The sequence below is a fragment of the Dermacentor andersoni genome, chromosome 3 (genome assembly GCF_023375885.2).
Source record: "Dermacentor andersoni chromosome 3, qqDerAnde1_hic_scaffold, whole genome shotgun sequence".
Classification (NCBI taxonomy): domain Eukaryota; kingdom Metazoa; phylum Arthropoda; class Arachnida; order Ixodida; family Ixodidae; genus Dermacentor; species Dermacentor andersoni.
In genome coordinates, this window is record NC_092816.1 from 401,038 (window position 1) to 417,416 (window position 16,379).

The 16,379-nt window shown below is 46.3% G+C and overlaps 1 protein-coding gene and 1 long non-coding RNA gene across 3 annotated transcripts in view; both read right to left on the reverse strand.

Annotated features, from left to right (window-relative positions):
- LOC126520649 (kinesin-like protein KIF12) overlaps positions 1–16,379 on the reverse strand; it is a 421,689-nt gene that overhangs the window by 286,582 nt on the left and 118,728 nt on the right. Inside the window, exon 7 of the mRNA XM_050169444.2 lies at positions 8,459–8,591. Coding sequence (XP_050025401.1) covers positions 8,459–8,591 — 133 coding nt within the window. The remainder of the gene's footprint in view (positions 1–8,458; positions 8,592–16,379) is intronic.
- On the reverse strand, positions 468–5,321 carry LOC126520651 (uncharacterized). 2 transcript variants are annotated; one of them, XR_011892971.1, is made up of 4 exons: positions 5,242–5,321; positions 4,293–4,391; positions 3,184–3,311; positions 468–1,122 (listed from the first exon to the last, which is right to left on the reverse strand). It is a non-coding gene; the product is annotated as an uncharacterized lncRNA (long non-coding RNA). The 2 variants fall into 2 exon arrangements; XR_007597092.3 differs by lacking the exon at positions 5,242–5,321 and having other exon boundaries at positions 469–1,122; positions 4,293–4,674.

Genomic DNA, 16,379 nt, shown 5'->3' on the forward strand with positions numbered 1-16,379 from the left:
CACATTCAAAGCTTGTTAAACGAGGTATTGTAAAGATTTGCCTCGTTAGCAGACTCAATAAATCTTGCTCACATGAAATGCAAGATAGTCTTGCTACACAGGTAGATCGCCTTTCTTGGGTTGGCTACCCTTTGGCCCTAATTTCAGCCATAGTGGAACAGCTTCTGAAGGGCACAAAACGTGATGAGCGCACTCAGTCAAGGAACCAGCCGGTTGAAAGACTGGTTCGCAGTGCTACCGTATGTGCATGATGTCTCCCATAGGCTAAAAAAAGATTTGGCAACCTCCAGGAATCCCAGTCCTTTTCTCAGCCCCGGAAAAGCTGGCAAAGCTCTGTAAGCGTGTAAACGCGCCTAAATCGTGTCAGAGTTCTTGCTCTGTCGGGCACAGAAAACGTTTTGCGATATGTGTAACGAATGTGGTTTACCATATTCCCGTTTTGAAGCAGTAAATTTATTGGACGGACAGGCAGGTGCCTAAATGATCGTTTAAGAGTGCACTATAACGTCCATAACACTGTTCAAGGCCACTTGGGCATTCATTGCCGGGACTGCCGCTGCATGCCCCCCTTTGAAGATACGCAAGTTCTAGCGAAACACAGCTCACCCGGTACATTATTGAAGCTTATTTCACCAGAAAAATGGGTAGTGTGTGCATTAGTGCCCCCTCTATCACGCTGACCCCTAGTGAAGTCTTGTATCTCCACAGATAGAAATTGTGATTTTTTTTTAGTGACCATGTTCTTAGTACAATGACTTGCTGTTAGAACACCCCTTGTGACTGCCTTTCATTTTCTGCGCATGGCCCTTCTTGTGTATAAACACACGATGTGGCAACGCAATAAAATATTGTTGGAAGTCAGCGCAGTGTATGTCATCTCTCGCAGTCCTTGTCCTTCACACTGTACGTCATTTTTATACTGAACAGTGAATATTAATTGATTCAAAATTAGAAAAAATATAGTACACATCTGAGCTGCAAGAATGCAATTGATACAGCAAATGACGTTTAGCTTTCCAAAAGAAAGAAAATGTTCACGTTTCACCACGAGGTGCAGGGACTCCATTCTCTGAGCATCTTGACCAATAAATGCAGCGCATGGCATTGCTGGAATCTTGCATCCTGCATTAGCAAAATAAGAAGAGAATCATGAGAGTTCAGTCTGTGCAATTACACATGTGCACTGTGGAAAATTTGATAAGGCAACAAGCTTGAAAGTAACAAACTTAATTAATGTGACTGGGAACAATGAACAGCTCAGGCAACTGGGCAAGACAGGTGAAAGGTAGGAGAAATTTCTATTTTGCAAATTTAGGAATTGCATTTACTGTGAACACTAAACCACTATGTCACTGTGAATACAAGGCACATACAGCAGCAAAAGCAAATAAATTTACAGTAGCCTTTTCACCATAGAAAATAAGAGTGAATAAAATTTAAGGACACTACCAATGACATCTCTCAACAACAGAAATTTGTCCAAGAGTGCGTATGTGACCTTAATATAAAATTGACATGAAATGTGGAATATATCTCTGCATTACACTTTATAAGTACTGCAGCTGAGAACCTTACGGGATATGGCATATTAAGACTGACATGCACAAGACATTAAAAAATGGCTGTTTTTACACAACATTATTACACTAGGAGACAAAGAGTAATTTTACAGAGAGTGCACACAAAATGAAAATGAGGGAACCCCCACTGGCATTATCATTTGCCCTGCAATACATGCATCCAGCCCAACAATCTCCAACTCCGCAATGCAGTTTATTAGACCCTTTCTGTATCTTAAAATTTATTGTGTATTTCTTATTTACTAATTTAGTAAGAATTGACATTTCGGCATACTTTCCTTGAAAATTTAGCATGTGTTTACTATTTTTTTAGAGCAGGCTCCTTTCTTTCAATAGGTTAGCTTGGCAAATGGGGACAAGTAGTATTCTCAAAGATCACAAGTTTAAATAAACTTAAGATCCTTCGTCATGCTCCCACTTTCTACTTCATGCTCTAAACTGTGATACCCCTCCTAGGCAGTTTATGTTATTCTGTGAATACATACATGGTCCTCCTTTGTGTAGCATCTCAACTAGAGCCTGAAATTTCTTGTCTCCTAAAAAAATCATCTTTACCGCCCAAAATATATTGCACGGTTACCCTTCACTTGGGGGGTGGGGAGGGATTGTATATAAGTGTTCACATATTCAATGAACTTCAGAGCCATAACCATTTCTCATCCTGTGTTGCCACTACCCGCATGAGTCGCAATGGTTGTAAATTGGCTACCCGCCCTCCCCCGCCTAAAAGTACATTTTGCCACATGGAAAATGACCACAGCATTGCATTTGATTGAATGAGTCCTGTGCATGTTTTTTTTCTCGTCTTGTAATGGCTAGGTTCAACATGGTCAAGTCTGAAAACTGCCAAGCCCCAACCAATACTTTGTGTAGTTTCAAAATTATGAAGCATTCATTTTTCAAGACACGTCCCAAATTAAGCATGAGGCAGGTTTTCATGATGCAAAAGAGGAAAGGTTGTGCTTAGTGACAATGATAGGCCTGCTATATCCTGCAAAACTGTATGAAATGACATATGCTTGCAATTTTCATGAGCAGCTAGCTCAGTACAAGAAATAGGTGCAATGCCTGCGGAAATGTTTTTTAACACCCATGAGAGGTCCTAGTTTCTTGTAATTTCTTCAAATCCCCTGCAGTCTAGATTGCAATCCAGCGCATGTTAATATTGTATTTGAAATAAAAACAGCTCAAATATTAAGGTATTGAGAATTATACAGGATTAAATTAAAGGTAGACAAGTAATGCAACGAGCAAATAACAAGCTCATTGCATAGAGTAAGGAAATATTCCTTTCCTGCAAAAACATTGGTAGCAGGAAGGTAATACGAAATTAGCACTGAATGCACAATAAAGAATATCATGCTGGAATGCCCCCATCTGTGAATATTCTTGCACAAAGAAAATCCTCATTATGAAAGGCCATCAAGAAAATGCAAGTGTATGCTTTGGATCAACAGTCATACCTGCAGTATGCACTACAATCGGCAATATTTAAAAACACACACAACTGCATATGATATCAAGCTTAGGCCGCCAAAGAGCCTCAGAGTTTTAAATTATAACTTGACTTACTATATTAAGCTACACACCTATATCTACTTACAATGTAGTCTTCCCAACTGCTTCCTAGAAGACATCAACCATCTGCCTGAAGGTGAATGCAAGTGGCTTGCTCTTAATGGAGGGCACCAAGGCTGGGCATTGTGAAATTGATGCTATCATCTGCATGACCTGCGAGAAACAACACTCTAAGATAAACAAATGCTATTAGAATGAAAGACAAGATCACTGGTAATGAGCCTCGTTTTGGTTTGCACGAGAAAAGCAAAAGATATGGACTTTGCGCTGCTTACTAAAAAAGAAGCAAGCTTCCTTCCAGATGTTGCAATCATGCATTAAGATTGCCACACAGCTGCATGTTTGTATGCTCATATGCTGCTGTCGCTACTGTGCCAGCATGCTTTGCATAGCTTATTATTTCAAGTTATATTGATTATTGTGTTTTCTTGCCAATTTTTGGCAAATAGCACCAGCAAAGAAGTAGCTCACTTACACACACACACACTCCCTTGTGAGGAGCGAATTCACACACGCACGCATGCATGCACGCGCGCACACACACACACACGCACAAGCCTCTACCACATAAGCAGCTTCCCACGCTTGACACACTGCATTTTTTATCCTTTGACACTCCTACTGCTAAAGCATAAAAAAGCCTTCGTGTGACCAACCCTAAACTCCTCAACCTACACTTCCAGCTTAAACACTTTCTCGAGATCCAGGACAAGCCTTCTAGCTTCCCTAGTGCTCCAAACTGTAGTTACGAATTTCAATAGGGCTATAGGCGACAGCTCTCGAAGAGCATGCAAACTACCCGGAGAGACCTAAAGCTTGCATATGATACCTCTAAAGCGCAACAACACTTCAAATTTTCAAAATTCATTAAAGCTCCTGAAGACAATTGCTATATACGTAGGACGGGGGTCTTGAATAACCTGCTGTTCACAATTTCAGCGGTTGTATGCATCAACGGAAATGTGGGCTAATGAGAAATTCACGTCTTTAAGATCAGAATTAGTGTAATGGCGAAACACACTACCAGATTTCTTAATCATTTATTTGTGCTCTGGATGTAACGTTTCTTTTAGAATAACAATCAAGGATATCGATTCATCAGGGCAGAGGCGGGAAAAAGGAGGAAGCGTATACCTGACGCCTTCCCACTGATCCTCCTGAGAAACAGCGCCTCATACAGCAGTTGTCCAGGTTGGCTTGAAACCAAACTCGGCTTTCAGGCGGCAACACTCGCTGCACCAAATTGGAAGAGTTTTATTGCGAGTAAAACTCTACCGGCCTTATGCAATACATACGCACGCACACAAAACGCACTCGCGCGCACACAAATATACGCACTCTCAAAGCGCAGACACAAAGGCACGCACGCGCACATTGATAAACACAAACAATCGCACATACATGCAGGCAGACACGCTAACACGCGCACGCACACACAGTGACCCACACAAACACGCTCACAAAACACGTACGCACTAGACACACGCAAGCACGCCGGCCCATACAAACCGGCATGTAAGCGCGCGCAAGACGCACGCATACACACACACACACACACACACACACACACACACACACACACACACACACACACACACACACACACACACACACGAATCGAGCCGAGCGCGAGCGCGCACACACGCACAGACAAAGCGAGCCGAAAACATGTTAAAGGCGCCCGGCAAGCAGCAACAGCAGCACGCGACCGCATCAGGGAGAACCAATACCGCGCCAGTTCTTTCGAAAGGTGGCAAAGTCAGTCGTCCTTTTTCTACGCGACGCAAAAGTGGTCGACCACATTTAACTTAAGTGCGAGCGACCGTATTACAAGAAGCCGCGCTGAACGCACAAAAGAAGCACATCTACGAACGTTGAAGCGCTGAGAAAAGCGTAACTATGCAGGCGCATCACGCCCGATGTAAGACGGGGCGCGATCGAGGTAGTTAACTTGCCCTACTAGGAGTGCAGCTGCTCTTGCTCTTACATTAGTGAATTATGCTACGAGATCACAGTAAGATACTTCTAGAGCGAACAAAAACACGTAACAAACCAAAGAAATACCAAATAAATGGGCACTTGCCTGAAAATTTCCATTATGGCAGTACTACCGACCGCCGACACAGGGCACGTTGCAACTGCTCGTCTCAGCGTCCGTGGATCCGCCTTCCAGTGCGTACGAACGCTTTGCTTTGAAGTGGACCACGAGTAATACACAAAGCACGGGCCACACCTTTTTCTACACCGCGCACAAAACTAATCACACGTTTAAAATTATGTCGCACAGCGCGAGACGCGAACGCAATTCACATAGCTAAAGAATGCAATAGTGGCGTAGCTTCCGCCTTCCCATCGTGCCGCGCGCCGAAGTGACTGTACAGCGTCGTTCCGTCACTTCCGGTCGCTTTTCATTGGGCAGGGGGCGGGCGCGCAAATTGAACGTTTATTCTGGCAGGTTTGCTTGCTCGAATGGCCGCCTGTTAGCTGCTGCTTCGTTGTGGTCTCCAACAAGAGCGGTGAGGCGGGTAGTTGCTACTACGGCTCGTGCCGAGCATATTCTCTTTTATTTGGGGGGGGTGGGGCGCAGTCTGCGCTGCATGACTGAGGGTACAGTACACAAATCGGGACCGTGAGCGAGACGATCGGCGCTCTTCTGCTGGTGCGATTATATTATTCGCTGCGTCCAAACGAAGCAACCTTGCGAGGTCACAGCGTAGTTACAGCGATATCCTGGCTCGATAAAGACCCTCACATCTTGGTCGTGCGACAGCGACGCGTAAGCATTCATGAGGAGACTGAAGAATGCGTTTGTAAGAGCGTATGCTGTGGATAAGCAATTACAGCTTTGACGACACCAGCCCCTAATATATAGGCTGAGCCTTACAAACTGTGTCCGAGGATGCGCTTAGAAGGCAGACCAGTAGCTCAGTAAAACTCTGAATAACTTAGGCAAGGTACGTGGAGATTCGGATTTGAGAACTTCCAGCGTGATCTCGCCGCTATAGATGTCTTCGTTATGGCTTCACCAAGCAAATTGTACGTTGATGCCATTGTACATCAGAGGCTCGTCTAATAGCACGTCCCTGTTTGTTCAGCAATGTATCCAGACAGCTTCTTTAATTTCGCCACTTCTTGTTGGGCGTTTAAGGGCACCGAAATATTCGTGCAGAATTGTGCAAGTTGCTCGCGCGTTTTCATTCTGCTACTGCAGTTAGTCTTAGAAATGTTTAATTGCATGATAATATAATTGTGAGCACAAAATGTAGTGATAATTAAATTGTAAGTGAAAGTGCGTACATTTTCTTGATGATACATTTTGGAGTGGCAGTCATGCCAGTAACATCAGAATCCTAGAAAAAGATCGACAGTCACTTAGGAATGCGAAAACTTAATCACTTCATGGATGTACACTTGCAATTATCACGTGACCGTGATACGTCATACATTGTCACGTGTCTTCACAATTCTACCTTCATCTGCCGTAATCCACCTTGCTACAGTTTGTACGAACCTTAACCGAATTTATTCCACCCTAATTCACATTATTTACCCATAATTGCTCATAATTAACGTTGTTCTATTTACTACCTTCTGTATCACTACTGACGTCATACAAGACGCTGATGACGTCACATTTTATTGCTTTGTATAATAAAGCAATAAAATGTGACGTCATCAGCGTCTTGTATGACGTCAGTAGAGATACAGAAGGCAGTAAATAGAACAACGTTAATTATGAGAAATTATGGGTAAATAATGCAATAATGCCGCAATTTCACCCGTTCTTTCTGTTGTGTCTACTAGGCCTTGAAAGTATGTATAATATACTTTCAAGGCTTAGTAGACACAACAGAAAGAAGGGGTGAAAGTATACAATATTTGCAGTGCAGGGCAAGAATAGAAAATTAAACTGTAAGACACTTTGAACAGCGATGATGAATTAGTGGTGTCACAAATTGAGACTGGAGGCGGGAAGGCGGTTCCATTCAGTTGCTGTTCTTGGCAAAAAGGAAGAATGGCACATCAATTTTATGTTGATGGTCGATGCGAGACGAGATACAACTTGGTGTGGTGAAATATTTTCTTTAAGAGAAGGGTTAAAGTACAATATTCTATGAAAAATACACAGACGAAGGTACCTACGACGTAACCAAAGGTCAGGTTGACCTAGTGTTCTTTTCATGGACGTGACGCTAAAATGACGTGAATAATTTGAGAGAATAAAAGGGCGGCGCGGTTCTGAATGCTTTCTGAATGCTTTCAAGGGAAATGGCAAGATTGACATGAGCAGGGTCCCGTATAGATTGTTGTTGCGGAGAACGCCATCTTTCCTACCTGAAAGGCCGTAAAATGCTTTATCATTAAAAATGCAATACCTACACACATTGCTCAATGCGTGGACGTGTACACGTTACTTAGATTTATGCATCAAGGCGTTCAACACCCTTCAGTCGTCGATTTAACACCCTTCTTCTAGCAAAGTCGCACCTATGTGTAGTGTACACCCTTGTGATAGGGTGTTTTGACCGAAAAGGGTGCTAAAAGGGTGTGGACAGGGGTGTAAATGCAGAAAGCACCCCTCTTAACACCCATAAGGGCGTAAAAATGTTTAGTGTGTACGCAGCATCAGGCGGAGTAGAACGCCCCCTACCGTCCCTCCCACCTCGCCGGTGCCTCGCGCGCGAAGGAAGACGGCCCGCGTCCTCCCCACTTTCCTCGATCGAGCCTCGATCGTCAGATTACCCTCGCAAGCTTCACTCACATACAACAACGGCTCGCGGCGACGATGTCATCGTGCTTGGACTGTATACAAACATCACGGCGACGGCGACACAGACAGCTACAAAGACGGCAGAAGTGCGCCTGCAGTGTCCATATTTCTATCGCAAAAAATTCATACAGTAAGGCGTGAAAGAAAAATTGAAAGGAACGCAGCCTATGTCTGCTGATGACGTGAGGCTCGTCCTACATTTGTTTCACTTCATGTTGTGTTCCTTCTTAGCAAAGATGGAAAACATTCAGTCATCCGAATTTTTGTAGTACAGTCACAACTAACTAATCATCCAACACTGTTCCTGCGATGCGGAGCCATTTAACAGCGAAAAACTCAACAGTGTTCCACCGAGTTCGCTCTCATTTTTCGCTTTGCTCGTTCACTCGGTTACGAGGAACGCCGACGTTCGCCGTATGAGCGGGCGCGAGGCGCCCTCTAAAAGATATGCGTGCAGTGTGGTGAGCGGTACAAAAATACTGGCACAGTGACTGTAATGATGGTTGTTGGTAGGACAAATTCACTTTACCTTCTTGTAGAACGCCGTCTAAATCACCCAGGTCCTCGCATTCCACGACAAACAAGTTTTCCGCATAGAAACCCTTGTCCTTCGACCAGCGGACGGGAAGCGTCTTGTGCGACGGGTTTAGAAGGTCAAGCACCTGAAAATTACAACAGCCCATTGCTCGTAAACCACAAGTACGCCCTATTTTCTCGCGTTTTGTTTAATCACCAACTTCAGCGGAAATAACTGTAGGCAAAATAATTATCCGCTTCACATCCTTCCAAAAAAGCCGCTGCATAATTTTCTCAGCACATAGCGGCTTTAACTTCTAGACTGCAAGAAATGTCCGTACGTCGAAGTTGGGGTGTTGATTGATTAAAGCAGATACGTTGTGGAGTAAATGCGTAACTGGTGGCGGTAAGTGGAAGAGGCTAATAATTAGCTTGACATAAAAAAATTGCATATCTAAAGTTCTCAGTTTTCAAGTGGCGCAAAACAGCACGTACAACAAACACAAAAAAATTCAGAGGAACCCTTCCATCTTACGATGAGAGTGGACGGTTCTGCTTTCAGCATTGAATCAATATAGCCGTCGAAAATAGTTGTGTATGAGGCGGGTATTACAGCGGGATTCCTAATTCCCGCTTGGTTGGATAGAAGGACGGATAAATGCTGTGAGCGTACTCTTTATAAGAGGGCGGTGGGTTGCGCTACCCAGCTCTTTTTCTTATCTTGCCTAATATCTCATCTACCTTATGCTTTTTTTTTACAGACACAGACTTCTCAATATCAAACCTTCTAAACCATTAATGGTAACTTTGTTTCTATATACCTCCGTTGTTTGTGTTCTCCCTACGGCAAGCCACGGACAGCCATCTACGTTGGGTGCAACCTGGCCCACGCTGTGGTTTCAGTGGCCGACGTCGTAGGAGGCCCTCTGGAGTGTTGTGCTGTCACGGCGCGTCTCGGCAGCCAAGACACGACCATGGCGAGCATATACATACGACCAGGAAAGCCATGGGACTCCTCCATCCTTGACCAGCTGGCTTTACGCCTCGGGAGGCAGGCAGTCCTGTGTGGCGATTTCAACGCCCACCACACAGACTAGGGAAGCCGCCGCTGCTCCAGCCGAGGCCGAAGCTTCCGCGACCCCAACAGCAGAGCCGGACTGGTGATCTTGAACAGCGGAGGACCCACCTATGTCCGCCGAGGGGTGAACTCAGCCATCGATCTCTCCCTCACCACAGAACAGTGCTCCTACTCCTGGGACACAACTCCGGACAATTGGGGTTCGGACCACTTCCCCATTGTAATCACCTCTGTACACGGAAGAAAGCCAAAGACCAGAACTTTCCACGACATAGACTGGTCTCTGTTTAGGAAGCACTGCAGTGAGGCGGCCGATCGCTGTGACTTTCTAGATGCCATCGCGGAGTGCGCCCAGGCGGCTACCGTTCAGTGCTCTGCGCTACCGCACACCCCTGCCCCGGATCTCCGCCTACTCAATCTCCCTGTCTCCAGGCGCCGCACGGAGCGCAGAGCAATTCGGACAGGGAAGGCAGAGCACCGGACTGAATACAGACGGGTGGATGCTTGCTGTAGAAGACAGACCCGGCGCAGGAGGAACCAGAGCTGGGTGAGCCTGTGCTCCAGCATCAAGGACCGTTCAAGGGGCCCCTAAGCCTGGCGACTAGTCAAGTCACTCACCGGCAAGTGGACGAGCCGTCAACCCGTCCTCGCTGTGGCCATCTCGCTAGGAATCAGCGAAGAGGCCTTCGCGGAACTTCTGGCGGACCGGTTCGCCCCTCCCGTGCCACAGAGTGCAGCCATCCTACCGGTCGGACACCCAGCTGCCCACCTGTCTACACAGCATCCACCCTGATTGGACGTCCAGCCAGGTCGCTGCCCTCTGCCAACAGCCACTTGCCCTGCACGCGCTCCAGGCGGCTCTGAAGCGAGGGAAACGCCACAGCGCACCAGGAGCAGACCATGTAATGCCACAGATGCTCCGTAACCTGGCCACCAGCGAGCAACAGCGCCTACTCGAGTGCTTCAATGAGATCTGGCAGTGAGGGCAGGTACCAGAGGCATAGCGCACAGCCATTGTGGCACCCATCCTCAAGGCCAGAAAACCGGCTAGGGAACTGTCATTCTATCGACCGGTCTCCCTCACCTCCGCTGCCTGCGAGGTGATGGAGGCCATGGCTCTGGCATGACTGGACTGGGTGGCCCGTGCTCGCGGCTTCCTGGCAGTACGTGTGGGTCAATCGAAGAGCACCCCCCGTCCAGTCGCTGCAGGCGTGCCACAGGGGTCAGTGGTGAGCCCCTTCCTTTTCAACCTGGCCATGGCACGGTTGAAACAAGAGCACCACCACCAGAGCGGGATTGGACACCCTGGTGCAGTACTTGGCCACAACCTCCTATATGAACACAACAATCAAACCCCGGCCCACGCGGGAACATTAAAGCTGGCTTGACCAATTTGAATAGCAGGTGGCTGTTGCAGTTTCTGTGCGAGTTTCAGAGAAAATGAAGGAAGGCGTGAGTCTGGGCTAGTTGATAATCCATGATGCGCGCAGCGCGACAGCAGACAAATGAGGGAAAGGCACGACAAAGAAAAGCTAGCGCTTGTCTTTGTCGTATATATATCGTCATATATATATATATATATATATATATATATATATATATATATATATATATATATATATATATATATATATATATATATATATATATATATATATATATATATATATATATATATATATATATATATATATATATATATATATATGACGTTGCAGCGGTGGCGTGTAGGTAGAACACCCGCCTCGCGTGCAAGAGGTCCGTGGTTCGAATCCCGGTGCCGCGCAATTTTCCACCGGATTAGAAAAAAAATCCGCGTGTTGATAAAATTGCATAAACAGGCCTGGAGTGTGGCCTGCTCTCGGAGACCAGAACCGGTAACGCACGCACTCCCTCACCAGAGCAGGATTGTCCACCCCGGCGCAGCACTTGGCCACAACCTCCTATATGAACACAACAATCAAACCCCCGGCCCTCGGTCCCCAGCAGCTGCGAAGCAACTCACCACGGCGGCGGTCAGACCTGCGACGCAGCAGAGGGTGCTAAGAATCCCTGGCTCCGGACAGGCCGCCATTGGAATATGAACCTGGCAACGTTTAACTCTAGAACGTTACCTAGTGAGGCGAGTCTAGCAGTGCTATTGGAGGAATTAGAGCGCAGTTAATGGGATATAATAGGGCTCAGTGAAGCTAGGAGGCCAAAAGAAGCATATACAGTGCTCAGAAGCGGGCACGTCCTGTGCTACCGGGGCTTAGAGGAGAGACGAGAACTTGAAGTCGGATTCCTGATTAATAAGAATATAGCTGGTAACGTACAGGAATTCTATGGCATTAACGAGAGGGTGGCATGTCTTGTTCTGAAACCTAATAAGAGGTACAAAATGAAGGTTGTACAGGTCTACGCTCCTACATCCAGCCATGATGACGAGGAAGTCTAAAGCTTCTATGAAGACGTGGAATCGGCGATGGGTAAAGTGAAAACAAAATACACTATACTTATGGGCGATTTCAATGCCAAGGTAGGCAAGAACCAGGCTGGAGACAAGGCAGTGGGGGAATACGGCATAGGCACTAGGAATAGCAGGGGAGAGTTATTAGTAGAGTTTGCGGAACAGAATAATATGCGGATAAATAATACCTTCTTCCGCAAGCGGGATAGCCAAAAGTGGACGTGGAGGAGCCCGAACGGCGAGACTAGAAATGAAATAGACTTCACACTCTGCGCTAACCTGGCATCATACAAGATGTGGACGTGCTCGGTAAGGTGCGCTGCAGTGACCACAGGATGGTAAGAACTCGAATTAGCCTAGACTGGAGGAGGAAACGGAAGAAACTAGTACATAATAAGCCGATCAATGAGTTAGCGGTAAGAGGGAAAATAGAGGAATTCCAGATCAAGCTACAGAACAGGTATTCGGCTTTAACTCAGAAAGAGGACCTTAGTGTTGAAGCAATGAACGACAATCTTATGGGCATCATTAAGGAGTGCGCAATAGAAGTCGGTGGTAACTCCGTTAGACAGGATACCGGTAAGCTATCGCAGGAGACGAAAGATCTGATCAAGAAACGACAATGTATGAAAGCCTCTAACCCTACAGCTAGAATAGAACTGGCAGAACTTTCGAAGTTAATCAACAAGTGTAAGACAGCTGACATAAGGAAGTATTATATGGATAGAATTGAACATGCTCTCAGGAACGCAGGAAGCCTAAAAGCAGTGAAAAAGAAACTAGGAATTGGCAAGAATCAGATGTATGCGTTAAGAGGCAAAGCCGGCAATATTATTACTAATATGGATGAGATAGTTCAAGTGGCTGAGGAGTTCTATAGAGATTTATACGGTACCAGGGGAACGCACCACGATAATGGAAGAGAGAATAGTCTAGAGGAATTCGAAATCCCTCAGGTAACGCCGGAAGAAGTAAAGAAAGCCTTTGGAGCTATGCAAAGGGGGAAGGCAGCTGGGGAGGATCAGGTAACAGCAGACTTGTTGAAGGATGGTGCGAACATTGTCCTAGAAAGACTGGCCACCCTATATACACAATGCCTCATGACTTCGAGCGTACCGGAATCTTCGAAAAACGCTAACATAATCCTAATCCATAAGAAATGGGACGCCAAAGACTTCGCACATAGAATCAGTAACACCTTAGACTTCTGTCAAGCAAAGGACCAGACAGGATTCCGTAAAGGCTGCTCAACAATAGACCATATTCACACTATCAATCAGGTGATAGAGAAATGTGCGGAATATAACCAACCCTTATATACAGCTTTCATTGATTACGAGAAGGCGTTTGATTCTGTCGAAACCTCAGCAGTCATGGAGGGATTACGGAATCAGGGTGTAGATGAGCCTAATGTAAAAATACTGGAAGATATCTATAACGGCTCCACAACCACCGTAGTTTTCCATAAAGAAAGCAACAAAATCCCAATAAAGAAAGGCGTCAGACAGGAAGATACGATCTCTCCAATGCTATTCACAGCGTGTTTACAGGAGGTATTCAGAGACTTGGATTGGGAAGAATTGGGGATAAAAGTTAATGGAGAATACCTTAGTAACTTGCGATTCGCTGATGATATTGCCTTGCTTAGTAACTCAGGGGAACAATTGGAATACATGCTGACTGACCTGGAGAGGCAAAGGAGAACAGTGGGTCTAAAAATTAATCTGCAGAAAACTAAAGTAATGTTTAACACATTCGGAAGAGAACAGCAATTTACAATGGGCAGCGAGGCACTGGAAGTGGTAAGGGAGTACATCTACTTAGGGCAGGTAGTGACGGCGGATCCTGATCATGAGACGGAAATAATCAGAAGAATAAGAATGGGCTGGGGTGCGTTTGGCAGGCATTCTCAGATCATGAACAGCAAGTTGCCATTAACCCTGAAGAGAAAAGTGCATAATAGCTGTGTCTTACCAGTACTCACCTACGGAGCAGAAACCTGGAGGCTTACGAAAAGGGTTCTACTTAAATTGAGGACGACGCAACGAGCTATGGAAAGAAGAATGATGGGTGTAACGTTGAGGGATAAGAAAAGAGCAGATTGGGAACAAACGCGCATTAATGACATCTTAGTTTAAATCAAGAAAAAGAAATGGGCATGGGCAGGACATGTAATGAGGAGGGAAGATAACGGATGGTTATTATGGGTTACGGACTGGATTCCAAGGGAAGGGAAGCGTAGCAGGGGGCGGCAGAAAGTCAGGTGGGCGGATGAGATTAAGAAGTTTGCAGGGACAACATGGCCACGATTAGTACATGACCGGGGTAGCTGGAGAAGTATGGGAGAGGCCTTTGCCCTGCAGTGGGCGTAATCAGGCTGATGATGATGATATATATATACCGTAAGCGGAAATAACTCTCAGGTGGAAGTATCATACTTGTCCTATAGCGAAGGCCCAGTTGGGAGTATATCGTACTTCGTGTGACGTCTCAACGCCACAAAGGTGTTAATTGAACGTTTGCCACGTGTCAAACCACCACACATCTTATCCCGACGACAACGCAGCGTGGACACTGACGGTTGAAGGGCGCTTACCCCACCATTACCTGGAAACCTGAGCAAAGGTTGAAAAGGATAGAACCACGGCGAATTGAGAAGCGCAGGTAATAAGATGTTTGTGACGAGTCCAATCACCACCAGCACTTATCCAGCCGTCAAGACAGCATGTAAACCGGCTGTCGCAGAGTTCTACGAAAGGCCATCACCCCACCCTTCACCTGGCAGCCTGGGTGAAGAAGGGGCAACGACGAACGAACTAGGTGTCGCCGGTTGATTTCCTTCCACAGATTTCAGACCAGTTTCTTCGGAGGCAGAGTTGCTGCTGGTTATTGCGAACATGGGCGTGGTATCGCAACGGAATCGACGATGGTGATTCGCTGCTGGACAGTCTTCAGATTCCCTAGTCGACTCGCCTAGGGAAGACGACTGTATAAAAGCAGAAACGTTTCGATAGTTAGGACAGAGAGTCTTGATGTGAACTCAGACGTTCAAATTGCTACTACATGAGGTGGGCTTCTGTACTGGAGCCGTGTAACTAAGCTAAATAAACCTTTTCCCTTCATTTTTTACAATCTGACGTAGTAGTCGATGGGCTTGGTGAATTACATGCCCTGAACTCCACCCTAGCCGCAACAACCGGTGGCAGTGGTGGCATCAAGATGTCAGTCCACACGATCTTGGATAGGTGGACCTGTGTACGCGGCTGCGGGAGCCACGACCTTCGCAAGCTCAACGTTGGGTGAGTGCTTGAGTGACAATAAGGACAGGGATCTACTGGGCTATTAGCTGTGATTGATCGCCACCGGGTGCGCGGACAATATAGGGGAAGTTGTAGTCAGCTCTCTAGAAGAATGTACATTACAGTGGTAAAGAAAAAGGTCCTGTTGCTCTAAGCTCTATGTGGCTCTATGGTTATTAACCATAGGTTGAGGAAGCCCAAAATTCGTACGGCGATTGTCGAAGTGGGTCTCTATAAGGACGAGCTCACAGAGGCCTGGGAAAAGATATGTCGCGAAAAGGAAGAAAAGGAACGCGAGAGGATAGAAATAGCGGAAGAGAACAAGCGCGACATAATGAAACGCAAGAGGAAAGAAAGGGACGAAGAGAAGTAGACACAGCATGAAATTGAGCTCGCGAAAATAAGACGAGAGATAGCGAGATTAACACGCAGGGCGGATACGGCACCGCCACAAACGCAAAGCGTGGAAATGGCGAGTTTGCTTCAGCCGTACAAAACAAGCGATGACATCGGTCTCTACTTTATTAATTTTTAATGTGATTGTGAGAAGCGACCATTTCACCACGACAGACGGCCGGAGCGGTTGTTTGAGTTGATGCCAAGAGAAGTCGCGCAGGTCGTAGTCTGACCGAGCGCCGCCGAGGCAGACAATAACAGTTTAGTGAAGGCGGGTTTGCTCCCTAAATACGAGCTCTCCGCGTAGGAATTCTGGGAGGAACCGATTTCCTCGACCGAAATGCCGGAAGAAGGTCTGACGCTGTGTTACGACGCGGAATGCAGTCCAAAGAAAGCCAACGAAGTAGCTAGCTCGGGAGGCGTAGTTAAGCCGGAGGAGGAAATCCTTCCGATTTCCTCGACAGAAATTCAGAACGGCGATCAGGCGCTTTGTTACGAAGCGGAACACAGTAGAAAGAAAGAGGATGAAAGCGCTAGCTCAAGAGGCATAGTTAAGCCGGAGGAGGAATCCTTACGATTTCCTCGACAGTAAATCAGAAAGAGGAGCAGGCGCCTTGTTGCAACGCGGAACAGAGTGCAGGGAAGGAGGTTGAAGTAGCTAGCTCGGGAGACGTAGTTCAGCCGGAGGAGGAAATCTTTCTGATTTTCCATC